The 17,068-nt window shown below is 37.1% G+C and overlaps 1 protein-coding gene across 3 annotated transcripts in view; it reads left to right on the plus strand.

Annotated features, from left to right (window-relative positions):
* LOC145536431 (plastin-3-like) overlaps positions 1-14,716 on the plus strand; it is a 37,327-nt gene extending 22,611 nt beyond the window's left edge. For 2 of the 3 annotated variants that reach the window (XM_081565776.1, XM_081565777.1), the window contains 8 exons: positions 3,996-4,091; positions 7,698-7,893; positions 9,467-9,545; positions 10,273-10,387; positions 10,575-10,708; positions 11,551-11,674; positions 11,897-12,021; positions 13,485-14,716. In XM_081565776.1, the coding sequence (XP_081421902.1) occupies positions 3,996-4,091; positions 7,698-7,893; positions 9,467-9,545; positions 10,273-10,387; positions 10,575-10,708; positions 11,551-11,674; positions 11,897-12,021; positions 13,485-13,617 (1,002 nt within the window). In that variant the 3' untranslated portion in view covers positions 13,618-14,716. Of the gene's footprint in view, positions 1-3,696; positions 3,724-3,995; positions 4,092-7,697; positions 7,894-9,466; positions 9,546-10,272; positions 10,388-10,574; positions 10,709-11,550; positions 11,675-11,896; positions 12,022-13,484 lie in introns of all 3 variants that reach the window. The other variant, XM_081565778.1, reaches the window with a different exon arrangement.
* The last annotated feature ends 2,352 nt before the right edge of the window (positions 14,717-17,068 follow it).

Consider the following 17,068-nt stretch of genomic DNA (forward strand, 5'->3'; position numbering starts at 1 on the left):
CTGTATTAATTTTATATCCTACAACTATACCATATTCATTGATTAATTCTGGTAATTTTCTGGTGGAATCTTTATGGTTTTCTATGTTATCATGTCATCTGCAAATAGAGTTTTACTTCTTGTTTTCCAATCTGGATTCCTTTTGTTTCTTTTTCTTTCTTCTCTGATTGCCATGGCTAGGACTTCCAAATCTAGATTGAATAATAGTGGCAAGAGTGGGCACCATTGTCTTGTTCCTAATCTTAGAAGAAATGCTTTCAGTTTTTCGCTATTGAGAATAATGCTTGCTGTGGGTTTGTCGTATATGGCCTTTATTATGTTGAGGTAGGTTCCTTCTGTGCCTACTTTTTGGAGTGTTTTTATCATGAATGGGTATTATATTTTGTCAAAAGCTTTCTCTGCATCTATTTATATGATCGTATGACTTTTATCTTTCAGTTTATTGATATGGTCAATCACATTGATTGATTTGCATATGTTGAAGAATCCTTGCATCCCTGGGATAAATCACCCTTGCTTATGGTGTATGATCCATTAATGTGCTGTTGGATTCTGGTTGCTAAAATTTTGTTGAGGATTTTTGCATCTATATTCATCAATGATATTAGCCTGTAATTTTCTTTTTTGGTGGTATCTTTGTCTGGTTTTGCTCTCAAGGTGATGGTGGCCTCATAGAATGAGTTTGGGAGTTCTCCTTCCTCTGCAATTTTCTGGAAGAATTTGAGCATGATAGGTGTTAGCTCTTCTTTAAACTTTTGGTAGAATTCACCTGTGAAGCCATCTGGCCCTGGGCCTTTGTTTGCTGAAAGATTTTTAAATCACAGTTTCAATGTTGGTGCTTGTGATTGGTCCGTTTGTGATTTCTAATTCTTCCTGTTTCAGTTTTGGAAGGTTGTACTTTTCTAAGAACTTATCCATTTCCAGGTTGTTCATTTTATTGGCATATGGTTGCTCACAGTAGTCTTTTATGATCCTTTGTATTTCTGCGTTCTGTAGTAACTTCTTTTTTGTTTCTAGTTTTATTGATTTGAGTCTTCTCCCTTTTTTCCTTGACGAGTCTGGCTAGTGGGTTGTCAATTTTATATTCTCAAAGAACCAGCTTTTAGTTTTATTGATCTTTGCTATTGTTTCCTTCATGTATTTTTCATTTATATCTTTACGATTTCTGTCCTTCTACTAACTTCAGGGTTTTTTTTTTTTTTGTTCTTCTTTTTCTATTTGCTTTGGCATAAAGTCTGGTTGTTTATGATGTTTTTCTCATTTCTTGAGGTAGGCTCGTATTGCTATAAACTTCCCTCTTTTGCTGCGTCCCATAGGTTTTGGGTTGTCATGTTTTCATTGTCATTTATTTCTAGGTATTTTTAATTTCCTTTTTGATGCCTTCAGTACCTGTTGGTTATTTAGAAGCAGGTTGTTTAGCTTCCATGTGTTTGTGTTTTTTTTTTTTTTTTCCTGTAATTCATATCTAGTCTCATAGCATTGTGGTTCAGAGAAAATGCTTGATACAATTTCAGTTTTCTTAAATTTCCTGATGATTGTGATTGAAGATGTGATCTGTCCTGGAGAGTGTTCCGTGTACACTTGAGAAAAAAGTGTATTCTGCTGTTTTGGAAAGGGAATCTTATTTTTAAATGAATATTGTAAAAAATTCTCCTTTGATATTTTTTTAAAAAAATATTCTGCTTTTAATAGTTTTAAAAAGCAGAGGATTTCTGGGTAATGTGAAAAGGAAGTTCCAATTTATGTTCACATTCAAATTTTCACCTAAAGCCCCTTTTTGGGGTAGTAAGTTACAGACTCTTTGGGGTTTACTCTTCACCTGTCTTTCTCAAGTGCATAGGGAGAAGGCACATACAAATTATTTCTGCACCCTTAGTAGATAGTTGTAAGTGAAAGCACTTTCACAACTGTAATGCCCTACTCCTTAGGAGATAACCTCTGTGCCACTAATGTAAGATCTGGGTTTGCGTTCCATGAATTTCTCTGCAGTGGCTTTCACTCTCACCTGATTCTCCCCATTCTTAGAATAATTTCTGACAAGTGTATCAAACGTACATAGTTGGCTCATTGAAGATACAGCTTTCTAGGCCTCTCCCAGAGCTCTGTACTTAGCAGGTCAGAGCTTACATCTGGCCATCTCCATATTCAGCAACTTCCCTGGGGGATTAGGGTGTACACAATCCATAGGAGTTACCATGAGAAACATTCCTTTATAATCTGTTTGGACTGTCAAGGCCCAGTAATAGAAAACTACCAAAGCTGGGAAGGTGATCTTCAGATGTAACATTGATCTCAGGTGGCCTCGGCCTATAGCAGCTTGAGGCAGGGATTCTGTTCCCAGCCAGAGATTGAGGTCAGGCTACAGCCGTGAGAGAACTGAATCTTAGCCACTAGACCACGAGGGACCAGTGGGACCAAGGCCCTGGCCCATCAGCTGTGTAGAAATGAATTTCCACATAGAGACTGAGACAAGTAAAACAAGTGTTTATTAGGAGGAAAACGTATATGTGAATAGACTCACATGGGTGGGCTCAGAGAGACAGTTGCACCCTCGTGGTGGTTGAAGTCACTTTCATGGAGCATTTCTTCTGGGTTTCCCTTTGCCAGTCATCTTGCTTTGTCTGGTTCTGAGTCCGTGTTTGGTTTATCTCAGGATCCTCCCATGTGTGCATGTGTATCTCTTAGCCAAGATGGATTCTAGTGAAGAGGCCTATGGGTAGGTTGACATCACTTACTATGAGCTTGAGACAGGAGATACATGGGTCCAGACTGAAGAGTTTCTCCCCTGTGGACAGAAATTCTATAATAGAAGAAACTCCATAAAAACTGGATGATGGAGGAGGCTGGGCCTTGCCCAGATAAGAAATAAAAGACCATATATTCCTCATTCTTGAAGTCAAGGATACCTTTCTGACTACACAGGCACAGGAAGGCTCAATGGAGGTCAAAAGGAAGGGGGCAACACCTCAATTTCTGGCTGGGAACCAAAGCCCTGCTTCAAGGCACTGTGGACTGAGGCTACCCAAAATCACCGTGATGCTACCTCTTCTATCTCTTATCTGGACAGGGCCCAGCCTGCTCCATCATCCAGCTTTTATGGAGTTTCTGCTATTACTATTATGGAGTTTCTGTCCACAGGGAGAAACTTCAGCCTGGGGCCCATGTATGTCCTGCCTCAACATGATAAAGAAACTTCACTCCAGTTCCTGTCCTCTGGTATTCCAGAGAGGCAGAATTGTACTTGACATGTGTGTTGGAGACCCTCATTAAATGTTTACACTAATATAGTGGTTTTCAGGTTTTGTTCTGTGTAGCATCCACACAGCCTGAATTCACCCAGCCCACATCCCATATGAGCAATACCATTTTGTTTTAGGTATTGGTATTCCAAGTAAAAGTGTTCCAGTGTTGAAAGAGGTCAAGGGCTTAAAACAAAGAGAAGCTCATTTGGTTAAATATATTCAGATGATTAAGGGTTTACTGTTATTTCACCACCTCAAGTAGAAATCATTTAAAAATTTTTGTCATTTCAATTTATAATTTAATGCATTGTTAACACAACTAATCTCTTCTCCATAGGTTATGGTATATACATATTATGCTTTGTAATGATATAACCTGTTTATTTTCTCTTTCCCTATGCTTCCTGGATTTCTCCTATCCTACTTGTTTCTCGTGCTTGTTTTATCTGTCAAGCTTATTGACTTCAGTAACTCAGTGAAGGTACAGAACTAGTTATATGTTTTCTAGCATTATTATATTGATGATTTCAATAAATTGTAAAGTCATGACAAAATCCAGTTCATCCATATTCAAGGCAGACATAAGGCCAGATAGGTGGACTTTTCTGGGAAAAGGAACTGTTAAATAAGAAGATAGAGATTTGTGTCACATTCTTACAAAATCCAATGCAAATATCCTTCCACACATGGGACAATAGGATACATTCATTCTTTGTAAATGTGATCTCACTGACATTTGCAATTCATTTTTAGGATTCCAAAGCCTATTTTCATCTTCTCAATCAAATCGCACCAAAAGGACAAAAGGAAGGTGAACCACGGATAGATATTAACATGTCGGGTTTCAATGTAAGTATAGATGTTCTTGTGAATTCTACAAGCTTACAAAATTGTCAATTTCTTATAGATAACAAGAATGCTTATAATTGCATGTTGTGATGTTGGCAGTTTTAAGTATTATCTTAAATTTTATTACTGTAGATGTAATTTATAGACAGAAAGACCAGCTTTGATTTATATTAATAGTTTATTGGTGAGTTCTGTAGTTATGGTGTTGTTGGTTTTTATGGATGGCATAAAATATTCAGAGTAAGTGTGGGGAAATAAGCACTAGAGGCTAACCTTTTCTGAGTGTTTGGATTATAATCACAATGATAGATTTAATGAAAACATATTCTTATGTTGAGAGTAATGTGAATGTGTTTACAAACTCCTGATCTCTCAAATCCAATTTGGTGAATTACTGTCACAGACCATGTTCCCTTGTTACATCACTTATTTGCTCAATGACCTTGGACAAGTTCCTTTGTTCATACATGAAGTAACAAGTTGGCCTAGACTATTGAGTCTCAACTTTCTAGGATCCTGTTGTTCTTTGTATTCATTAGATATGGAATGGATTCTACTGATTTTTAAAAAATGCACATTTCTAGCATATTTCATATCCACTTCAGGATTGAGTGGATTACACTTGCTAAACATTTTATGCAGCCCTTATCAGAACTGAATTTGTCACTGACTTGTAGTACTTACATTTCTGTCTGTTTTTAAATCTGAAATTCTTCAGTTCAGGTCCCTCTTGGCACAAATGAGGGGCCCTCCTGTGCATGAAGGAAGCTATCTGGGATGGCTAGCCAGGTGATCTTATGCCTGGGTAGATAACACCAGTGTACTGATTCTGATTATGATACAGCTCTTCTCTAGTCACTTCTCCCTGGTTGATCTTAAAGCACTCCCTTCGCTGTCTCTGTCCTCCTCAGAATCCTTTAAGGATTCCCCGTTGACTTAAGAGTTCAATCTGAAATGTTCTGCTGTGCACGTGAAGCCCTGCTACACCATCTTGCTCCATTTCTTCTAGCCAGGGCAATTTCCTACTGCTCTGTCCACACATTCATTTTACTGTTGAGCCTTTCATCATGCTTTTCCTTTGTTTTTCAGTGTCCTTTATCTTTGTCAGTCTTATACCTTCTTTAGGGATATGTATCTCCATCATAACATCCAGTTTCCTCATGATCCTTTGTGATTCCTCTCTGCCTCCATACTCCACCATCCCAGGCAACCACTGATTTGCTTTCTTTCAATGTAGTTTGAATTTTTGAGAATTTTATGGAATCATATAATAGGTGCCCTTTTTTTAATCAAGCTTCTTTCAGCGTTATTATTTTGAGATTCATCTGTGTTGTTACATAAATCAGAAATTCATTCCTTTTTATTGCTGAATAATATTTCAGTGAATGGATATGCTATAATTTGTTATCCATTCACCCCAGTGAACATTTGGATTGTTTCAAGTTTGAGGCTATTACAAATACAGCTGCTCTGAACATTCATATACAAGTCTTTGTGTGAGTTTATGCATTCATTTATCTTTGGTAAATACCTAGGAGTAGAATGGCTGGGTAATGGTATATGTGCGTTTAACTTTTCTAAGCAGCCGCCAAGTTGTTTTCCAAAATGGTTGTACCATTGCACATTGCTACCAGTAGCACATGAAAGTTCCAGTTCATCCACATGCTCACTGACACTTTAATGTGGTTAGTTTAAACATTAAGAATTTTGGCAGTGGTAGAGGTGTCTCATTGTGATTTTAATTTGCATTTCCCTAATGGCTAATGATGTTGAACATCTTTTCATGTAGTTATTTGCTGTCTATACATCTTTGTTTAAACACTTTACCCATTTTAATTGCATTGTTTGTTTTCTTATCAAGTTTTGAGTGTTTTATATATTTTGGATATAAGTCCTTGATTGGATATGTGATTTGCAGATACTTAGTCCCAGTGGTTTTCCAAGAACAGGCATTGTTTAATTTGAACAAAGTCAGATTTAGTCATTTTTTTTCTTTGACAAATCATGCTTTTGATGTTGTATCTAAGAAATTTTAGCCTAACACAAGGTCACAAACATTTCTTATGTCTCCTCTTAGAGGGTTTATAGTTGGGGTTTTATATCTAGTTTTTTATTTATAGTTTTGGGTTTATACATTTACATGTGTGTGTGTATTGAAGGTTAATTTTGAATATGATGTGAGGTATGGGCTGAAGTTCTTTTTGGCATATATATATATATTTATTTGATTGTCTTTTGTTTCATTATTCTGTATCTTAATTTTTTAAAATTGTTGCTATTTCAACGTTTCCTTCTACTCCAATATCATCAATGCTTTTTGTTTAAGAATGCCGAGATGATAAAAAATATGAGATTTAAAAATAAAGATAGTAAATAGCATGAACCAGAAGTATTAAAGTAACAGAAAATAGAATAGGCTCTATGAGATGAACTCACTAGGCTCATGGAGAATCCCAAAGGCTGAATCCCAGTCAACTGCTCATCTGCTGGTGGTTACTGATTGCTCTGCAATGGTAACAGTGAAGGGTAACACAGTAAATACCCATTCTTCTGGAGACCTAGATGATCGAGGCCCCTCACTGGAGATGAAAAAAGTAAAGATAGCATCACCCATTAAAGACAGAGTTAAGACTCAAATTATAGAATCTGAACTGTGTTGGTTTGTAAGTAACATTCCTCAAATTTCCTTTATCTCTTATTTCCCCCTTATTATAAAAATCCCTTCTTACCTGACACTCTTTTCCAGAAGACATACATTTACCCTGGGGCATACTGGGGTGGCCACATCTATAGTAACTGCCAAGAGAAGTCTAGAGGGGGCAGATCACTGGAAACGAATAATCCAAAAGCAATTGTTCCTCCTGCAGCTCCAGTTTTTTTTTACTTTTATTGTTGGGAGGTGGGGATGGTGAGCACTTGGGAAACTATCTTTAATTTGGTATGAAATTATCAGATCTGTAACTTATACTCCTCACCAAACTGTATGTTAGTCAAGAAATCAGCATGCATCTTTCCAAAAGGAAAGAAGTTGGGGTTGAGGGGGTGGGGGGGACAAAACAGAGAAGAAGTTAGGAGTCCTAGGAATTAGCTGAAAGTAAGTATTTTACACAGAAATAGACAACTTTGCTTCCTGGATGGAAAAGTAAAATCAAAAAATAGTTTAAGAGAAAGATGATAATTTGAAATATGTAATTTAAACCTCAAAATTATTGGAGCCTGGTATCCTTGATTATTATTGTAAAAAATTTCTTCATAATTCCTTCATCTTTTTCAGCCTTACACCCTCTTTAGGGCCTAAATTTAAAATCTGAACAAGTTTCACTTTTTTTCTTAATGAATTTTGGCATGAGAGAAGTAATTTCAGTTGAGTGAAATGTATCCTGTCCTTAGATTCGTGATCTGGTGCCATCTAGGGTATTTTCAAGGTACTGCATATCCAGCACAGGCAACTTTTTTTTTTTTTTTTTGCATTCAAAACAGTAATATAAGTACCATGTGTTGGCTAAGAAAAAATAGAATTGTATACCCAGCTTATCATTGTAGGGCAAAGTTTCTATATTTTTAGTATGGCCTTTTTTAAAAAAAAGTCTTATTTTACTTCAACAGGAAACAGATGATTTGAAGAGGGCTGAGAGTATGCTTCAACAAGCAGACAAATTAGGTTGCAGAAAGTTTGTTACCCCAGCTGATGTTGTCAGTGGGAACCCCAAACTGAACTTAGCCTTTGTGGCTAACCTGTTTAATAAATACCCAGCACTCACTAAGCCAGAGAACCAAGATATTGATTGGACTCTATTAGAAGGTAATAGAGTATACAGGTTTAGTATACAGGTTTCTTAAATTATATTTGGGGCTACACAGTAGAAATACATAGGCCACGATGATTTCATAATCTTGATTTAATAAGTTTCCTTATCTACTTTCCTTTAGCAACTGTCTACTATAAGTAGTCCCAAGGGCTGAGTAAAAAGTGGCAACTGATAGAAAGGGATGATACAAGGGAACTTTTATTTTAATTTACTTATTTTTGGCTGCTCTGGGTCTTTGTTGCTGCGTGTCGGCTTTCTCTAGTTGCTGCACCCGGGGGCTACTCTTTGTTTTGGTGCTCAGACTTCTCATTGGGGTGGCTTCTCTTGTTGAGGAGCGTAGGTTCAGTAGTTGGGCTTCGTTGCCCCATGGCATAGGGGATCTTCCTGAACCAGGGATCGAACCTGTGTCCCCTGCTTTGGCAGGAGGACTTTTATCCACTGTACCACCAAGGAAGTCTGGGAACTTTTAAAGTAAGCTAGCCTAGGATCACTTAGTATAAGGCCACTTAGTAAACCAATGTTTTATTTTAATATTTTGTATTTAGGTCACTTATTTTTAAACCTCCCTCCAAAAAAATGCACGTGTGCATAAAATTTGACCTATGTAAATCTGCAGTATTTGATTCATTCTTGCATAGTCAGACTAACTGAAACTGCTCTCATTTCCTTTCACCTTTAACCTACTCAAAAAATAATAATAATGCATGTAAATATTCATTTAATTTGGGAAAGGCAGAGTATACCTTTGCCAGATTATATATGCATGAAGTATAGTACTTAAAAATTAACAAATGTAATTAGTAGCTCATTGCATATCCACTAGCATTATTATGAAATCAGATGGTAAAGAATCTGCCTGCAGTGCAGGAGACCTGGGATCAATCCCTGGGTTGGGAAGATCCCCTGGAGAAGGGAATGGCTGCCCACTCCAGTGTTCTTGCCTAAGAAATCCGTGGACAGAGGATTCTGGAAGGCTACAGTCCATGGGATCACAAAGAGCTGGACACAACTTAGCGACTAATACTTCAAACTCTCAATTAGCAGCTCATTGCATATATACTAGGATTACTGTAAAATCTTTAAATTTTATGCTTTTGAAGTTTCAAATAATTTGTTGCTCTAATATAGGCACGTAAAAAAAAGTACATATATGTAACTTAGTATCAGTATTTTTAAATGGGTAGAGAGAAGATGTAAATTAATGTGAGTATAGAGGTTTGTATGACCATGGTAAATTTTTCTAATAAAAACTAAACCAATAATATCAGTTACTTTAGAAGTATGGGGATTTGGGGAGATACTGGAGAAGGATGAGATAGGGAAGAGAGTATAAAAAGTTCATATACCTCTTAGCTGGTTATAATAAGGTTATATTTTTACTTTTAAAAGAAAGTCATCCAATTTAAAAAACAAGAGAGTATGTATTTAGAGAGACTGCTTAGAGATTCATATTGGAGAAAACCTTTAGATCTGAAAAAAAAATAATCATCTAATTGTGGGTTGATGTTATATGCACATATGCAAGGTGTTTAATGATTATATAAACACTGTGAATATTTTTAATAGGAGAAACTCGCGAAGAAAGAACCTTTCGTAACTGGATGAACTCTCTTGGTGTTAATCCCCATGTAAACCATCTCTATGCGTAAGCCTTCCAATGCTCTTGTAAAGTTTTGAACATCATGAATGGATGCTGCATAAATAATTATAGCTCTAAACCTTTTCTAAATGTTAGTTTGTAGCCATTACTTTATTGGAAAATGTGGTGACTTCCGTTATCATTTCCCAAATACACAAAAGCCCAGATTATTTCTTTACATGGTCATTAAGTGAAAAAATGTATAAATATCTTTCTAACACCCTAGGGAACAGAGACTTTATATTTTGAAACGGAGACCAGAGAGCACATTAAGTAGACCATCCATGATGCCTTGAGGTCTTTGTGTTCACTGTTCTCTCAGCCTGGAATGTTCTTTTCCACATCAAATGCTTTATTCCCTTGCTATATTCAAGCCGCTGATTCAGATCCTAACCACCACCTACCACTGCCTAACTCCTAACCTCTTTCTTTTTGTTTTTCATAGCAATTAAATACATTCCCCTAACCCATTTATCCATATACTTGTTTATTCTCTTTCTTTCTCTGACTCTAAAGGCCTGGAATTTTTCTCCTATGAGCCCAGCTTCTAGAACAGTTCTTTGCAAACAATAAGCTCTCAATAACTATTTTTAAGTGAATTGGATGGTGTTAGCTCCATTTTTAGCACAGATTAATAAAATACATGAGTCTTTTGACAGTGTAGTGTCCTTGTTTTTAAGGAAACAGGCTCTGCTCTCTGAAAACACTGATCAAACTCTTTTTAAATCATCAGTGACCTGCAAGATGCCCTGGTAATCTTACAGCTATATGAACGAATTAAAGTTCCTGTTGACTGGAGTAAGGTGAATAAACCTCCATACCCGAAACTTGGAGCCAACATGAAAAAGGTAGCTAATTAAGTTGCTGCACATATTTGTTACGGACTGTTTTTATTCTCAATTTGTTTCTTTTGTTTGGGAAACTCTTTGACTCTGAGCTTCTTGAGGACAGAAACTGTGTCTTACTTTGTGCGCACCTGCATATAAAGATTAAACAAGTGAAAATCTTTAATCATTTGCTTTTGTTTGTTTGCAGCTAGAAAACTGCAACTATGCTGTTGAATTAGGGAAGCATCCTGCCAAATTCTCCCTGGTTGGCATTGGAGGGCAAGACCTGAATGATGGAAATCAAACCCTGACTTTAGCTTTGGTCTGGCAGCTGATGAGAAGGTATAGTATACAATTTTAACTGCTCAAGTTCACTATCATACAGGTCTGTGATCTAGTCTTTACTATTTCTAAGGAAACGTATCAATGACTACACCTTTGAAATTTTTATGTTTAGACTCCGAAGTGAGTTTAAGTAATGAGTATATGTTGGATGGTCAATGGGAAATGCCTTCTCGATAGTGAGGCAACAGAATTGTGAATATTTCCCTTTTTTATAATCTGCCTGACACAGACCTGAGCCTCATTTAGAGTTGGTGAATAAAAACAGCAAAAATTATGAACATGTATACATTTGAGAAAGAAGATCTCTTAACTGTAATGCTAAAAAGCAATTCATTATAACTGGGTACCAGCCAAAGCACAGCTTACTTTAAGTCGTTACCAGGGGTTGGCCTAGTACACAGTGAGCCTGCAGTAAGTAGACTGGTGGACTTACTCAGTAGAGCGCTGAAAATCTTCCCACCAGCAGTGCAAAAGGCAGCTCAATGGCAAGCCACTACTGCCTGAAATTTTTTTTTTCATATAGTGTGAATGTCTTCTCGTGAAATCTTTCCTTTAATCTCTCAAACCTAAGGAAAAGAAATGAAAGATAAAGCATTCTAATAATTGTATTTTTTTTCTAATAAACTAGGACAGAAACTGTTCTGCTGCTTTTTTAAAATTAATTTCTATTGGTGTTTAGTTGCTTTACAATGTTGTGTTAGTTTCTGCTATACAGCAAAGTGAATCAGCTATATGTTTAAATATATCCCGTCTTTTTCAGCACAGAGCATTGAGTCGAGTTCCCTATCCTATGCAGTAGCTTCTCATTAGTTACCTATTTCTTCTGCTGCTTCATTTAGATATACCCTCAATGTCCTGGAAGATCTCGGTGATGGTCAGAAAGCTAATGACGACATCATTGTAAGCTGGGTGAACAGAACATTGAATGAAGCTGGAAAATCAACCTCCATTCAGAGTTTTAAGGTAAGAATTCCATGTTTGACTATTAAACGTTATGTTTGCTATAAAAAGTATCTATAGTTTGGAAAGCTAGCCTTTGGATTCTTTGTGAGTGAGATCATTGTGGGGCTAACGACATGATTCTTTTCTAATTCACTAGACTTTGTTTTTGACAGCGTTATATAAGTGATCATGCATTAATTTGTACACATGAAAATTCTCAAATGTATTGTCCTTTTACTCTAGGATAAGACGATCAGCTCTAGTTTGGCAGTTGTGGATTTAATTGACGCCATCCAGCCAGGCTGTATAAACTATGACCTTGTTAAGAGTGGCACTCTGACAGAAGATGACAAGCACAATAATGCCAAGTAAGGGATGCTGCCTAATATCCTCATAAGGGCATAGACATTGTAGGCAGGCAGATCTGCATTATCATTCAGGTTCTGCCACTCAAGAATGGTGTCAGCTGGGGGAAGCATCTTCTAGCCTCAGATTCCTCATCCATAAAATGGGAGCAATAATACTTACCTTGGAGATTTTGAAATGAGTAAAATACGTTAAGAGCCTAACATTGCTGCACCTGACCTAATAGGTAGGTGCTCAGTCAGCCATTGGTTTGTAGGTTATAGAAATAATGTATGTGTTAAAGCAACTTAGCTGCAAACTTAGAACAGAAGAAAAATGGGCTAAGGATAACCATGCCTTTGATAGGGTTTTCTTTTGTTGCACTCTTTTCAAACGTTTTTAAAACTTACTGTGCATAGCCCACCTTACTACATACACTGAGTTTATCTTGGTCCCTTAAGTGGGCAGGATGCTAAACCCTCAGCTGAAACCGTGCCTTGAAAGTTCCCTGCATTTTGACAACATGCAGAAGGTCCTTCCCACCTGCCTCTTCCCTTCTTCTCCAAAGATCTAGACTGTGATCTGGTTTCATGGGCAACCCATGAAAGCTCTCCTAGTATACACTGAAAATCAGCTCCCAACAGGGCTTCACAAGATAGCTAAGAAGCATTACTGTAAAACTTCATTTTGGCATCACATACTGCATCACATCATTTCTTCCCTCCTTGAAAAAAATATTTGCAGCATAATATGATAAAGATTTATAGAGAACTCCTCAAAGTTCTTTTTCCAGAAACTTGATCATATTTAAAGATTCCTGTTATAGAACACCTAGAAATGCCTTGTGTATTAATTGAGGGGTGCTCCTGCAAATTTCCTCGGCTGGACATGTCAGTTCTTAACTCCTTTCCTTTTTCTACCCTTTTCATTCCTTGCTTCAGCCACACTGGCATGTACCATACAGACTGTCTCTCCTCCCTTGGATATTTCGAAGTATTCACTGCATCTATGAAATTGTATTTTGCATCTGGCACAGTTTTCCATTCTGTGTCTCTAAGATCTCGTGATAGCCACTGTTATCTTATTACATGCTCAATGAGAATATCAATATCTGAGTAATTATATATACATATTTTCAACATCTGGGTATATATACATATATGTATATACACACACACACACATATTCTAGAAAAGTGTTTTTTCATATCAGTGCTCCTAAATTGTTCTCATTTTACATTGTAGAAAAGGAGTGAATAAATATCATCAGCCCCAAATAGTAGAGCTTAAAAATCTGGTATCACTTATGAGTGACCTCAAAAAATAAAAGAGAAGACAATGAAAAATAAAGTCATTCTGATCTGAACTCTCACTGTAGAAGTTTTGCATCCTAGACAGTTGAGTATATAAGAGGAAATAGATGCCTCATGTCAGTGCCCATGACTGACCAGAATTGCACTTCAATTTTTGTTTCCTCCAAAAAATAGGTACGCAGTGTCGATGGCTAGAAGACTTGGAACCAGGGTGTACGCTCTCCCAGAAGACCTTGTGGAAGTAAAGCCCAAGATGGTCATGACTGTGTTTGCATGCTTGATGGGCAGGGGTATGAAGAGAGTGTAAAATAACCAATTTGAATAAAAAACAACCTTGCTCCCAGGTGCATGATTAGCAGTACAGCAATTTCTGGCCGAAGTGCTCATGGCTTAAGAAACTATTGGTTATTGAAAGGACTTTTTAGTTTTCACAAGACTAAGCTCATCATGGGAGCCCTCAGGTGAAAGAGTTTTAGTAGCAACAACTCCTCTTTCCCATAGTCAAGGTGGATTTGTCAGGCCCACCTGAAATGTGCCCGTAGTCAAATCATTTACTCGCTCCTCATAGATCGCTGCCCTTGACATTTTCCATTGCTGTACGTATTTCTATGTATCTGTTTTCCTCTTAGAATGTCCACCTCGTGGGACTTGCTTAGATGATTGAATATGAATATTATTGATATTAGGCAATAATTTGCTTTCCATCCAGTATGCTAGTTCTTATTCAAGAACTGTGGTCAGAGGGTATTTGTATATGAGTATCCTTTGCTTATCTTTCTAGTACTGAAAATTGACAGAAGTAACTGGCTGTGCAGAATGTAATAGAAGCTTTTCATATTCTTTTATTCTTAAAATCAGTATCTTTTTACAGTATTCTGTCTACATGATCCTTTTTTGTACATTTAAGAATATTTTGATTACGTTAAATAAGACTGCTGATTTTGCTACTTTTTTAAGGGGTCTTCAAGTAAGTAAAAAACATAGAGGGAAATGTACCTTGAATTTCCATCTTCCCTCCCACACTAAAGCTGTAAACACTTGACATATTTTGTCCTGAAACATTGGTTCAATATATGCTTATTTGTTTTAAAACATGTACCATCAAACTCTCTCTTTAGATTTAAAATGCTGTTGAATATGACACTTTTGAGGAGAGAGTGGGCTCAGAATTTAGGAAGGATATGGTAGGCCAAGTATGCTAAGTGTATATTAAATTTTCTAATTTTACACCTAAGATAAGGAGATGTGGTCACTAAAAAATAAACATATATGTAGGACTTAATGTACTCTAATGTACTCTTGCTTTGTCAAGCTGTTTGCTATAGTTTTTAAGATCATAATGTTACTCTAACTCTAATGTAATCTGGTAGCGATTATTAGTTCAAATAAAGGCATTTACATAATTAGTCTCTTCGTGCCTCTGTCCCTTCTTAGTATGCCTATAATGTTTGCCAGTTTTTTTTCTCCAATATTCTAACTCATTTTCTGGTGTACTTTATAATATGATGTTTGTTAAATTTATGCTTTTGGAGCTGAATTACACAGATGGACAGATTAAGGTTATAATCCTCAATGAGGTAAGATGGTTTTCTCCAACTTACCAAAATTTCTTAGTCCATTTTCTCCCTTTTTCTTTCTTTTCATGTCATTCAATCTTTTCAGTGTTCAGTAATGACACGATATGTGTTTGCATGCGTGCTAAGTCACTTCAGTCTTGTTGGACTCTTTGTGACCCTATGGACTGTATCCCGCCAGGCTCCTCTGTCCATGGGATTCTCCAGGCAAGAATACTGGAGTGGGTTGTCATTCCCTTCTCCAGGGGATCTTTCCAACACAGGGCTAGAACCTGCATCTCCTGCAACTCCTGCATTGCAGGCGATTCTTTACTGCTGAGCCACCAGGGACGCCTGTTCTATGGTATACAGAAGGTCAAAACAATGGGGATCCAAACAACCAGGGAGGAGAGGTGGCTTATGACAGGTTTTCTTAGCCTCATCACTATTGACATTTTGGGCTGGATAATTCTTTGTTGGAGGTGGGAGGGAGCTGTCCTGTGCATTATTGCAGAGCATTTAGCTGTGTCCCTGGCCTCTATCCACTAGATGTCAGTAGCATACCCCCAGTGTGTAGACCAAATATGTCTCCAGAACCAGTCAAATGTTCCAAGGTGGGGGCAAAATCATCTCTAGTTGACAAAATGTTGTTTATGGTACCGTTTTAACGTTTTGTGTGAATCAGTAATATGAAATGCAATCCTTTAAGGAACTACATGGTGATACTATAAAATAGTTTTTATTTATAGCCTAAGAATAAGAAAGACCTTTCTTAATATGATATAAACCCCAGAGCTATAAAAGAAAGATAAATGTGACAATTCTACTTTTGCAATAAATGAGTAAGCAAAGTCACAATATAGATGACTGAGAAAAAATGTTTGGTCCCATTGTCTTAGTCCATTCAGGCTGCTGTAACAAAGTATCATAGACTGCGTGATTTATAAATACCAAATTTATTTCTCACAGTTAGGCAGTCTGGAAGTCCCAGATCAAGGCACTGGAAGGTTTGCTGTGTGGTGAGAGCACACCTCCTAGTTCACAGATGGCTGTCTTTTAGCTGTAACCTCACATTGTGATAGGGACAAGGAGCTCTGGAGTCTCTTTAATAAGGGCACTAACCCCGCTCATGACTTCACCTTTATAACTTAATGTCCCACCTCCTAATACCGTCACACTGGGAGATTGTGTTTCAACATGCAAATTTTGGAGGAGCCTGAAACATTTAGTCTATAGTACCCGTATGATGGATTTTCTTAATATAAGGATAAAAGACCAGTCTCTGCAAATATATACCAGGGTAACTGATAAGACAGGACAGTTATCCCTTATGACCTGTCTTCTACTTTGTATTTCCCATGCTTATCTACATATGTTTCCTTCCAGGTACAAAAGTTCTCTGTAAGTAATGCCTTGAAGTGGCTTTGAAGCAAGATATTAATAAAAAAGACTTATTCCATCTTGCCCTTTATTCAAAACAGGAGCTAGTTTCTTGGGTGGTTCACTGTACAGAGCCCACCATCTGTAGGAATGCACCTTTGGTTACTTAAGTGTTCACATGAGACAGTTGGCCTGAACACACCATTCTTCTTTCCTCCAAATAAAGGGCTAAAATCACTAATATATTAAGAAATCTAACAAATCTGTAAAAGAGAAAGTTCCATTAGAAAAATGGGCAAAGGAGATCAATATCCAATTCAAAGCCTATAATTAAACAAAGAACATTAAAAGGGAATGCTGATTCTCAAAAAGTAACGAGGGTTATGTAGTTTCAACCAACAAAGAGCTGCCTTTTTTAGTAGACTTTATTTTTAGAGCAATTTTAGGTTCACAGCAAAATTGAGTAAAATGTACAAAGATTTTCCACATACCTCCAGCCCACACACATGCATGAGCCTCCCTCACTAACAACATCCCCCACCAGAGTGGTACATTTGTTATAGTTGATGAACCTACATGGACACATCCATAATCACCTAAAGTCCATAGTTTACCTTGGATATTCTGTGGATTTTGACAAACGTGTAATGACATGAATCTACCTTTATAGTATAATATATAGGATTTTCACTGCCCTAGAATCTTCTGTTCTCTGCCTTGCCATCCCTCCCTATTCCCTAACCCCTGGAAACCACTGATCTTTTTACGATCTCCATAGTTTTGCCTTTTCCAGAATGTCAGAATCATACAGTATAGCCTTTTCAG

The sequence above is a fragment of the Giraffa tippelskirchi genome, chromosome X (assembly GCF_054371585.1).
Source record: "Giraffa tippelskirchi isolate mGirTip1 chromosome X, T2T-mGirTip1v1.2.pri, whole genome shotgun sequence".
NCBI lineage: Eukaryota > Metazoa > Chordata > Mammalia > Artiodactyla > Giraffidae > Giraffa > Giraffa tippelskirchi.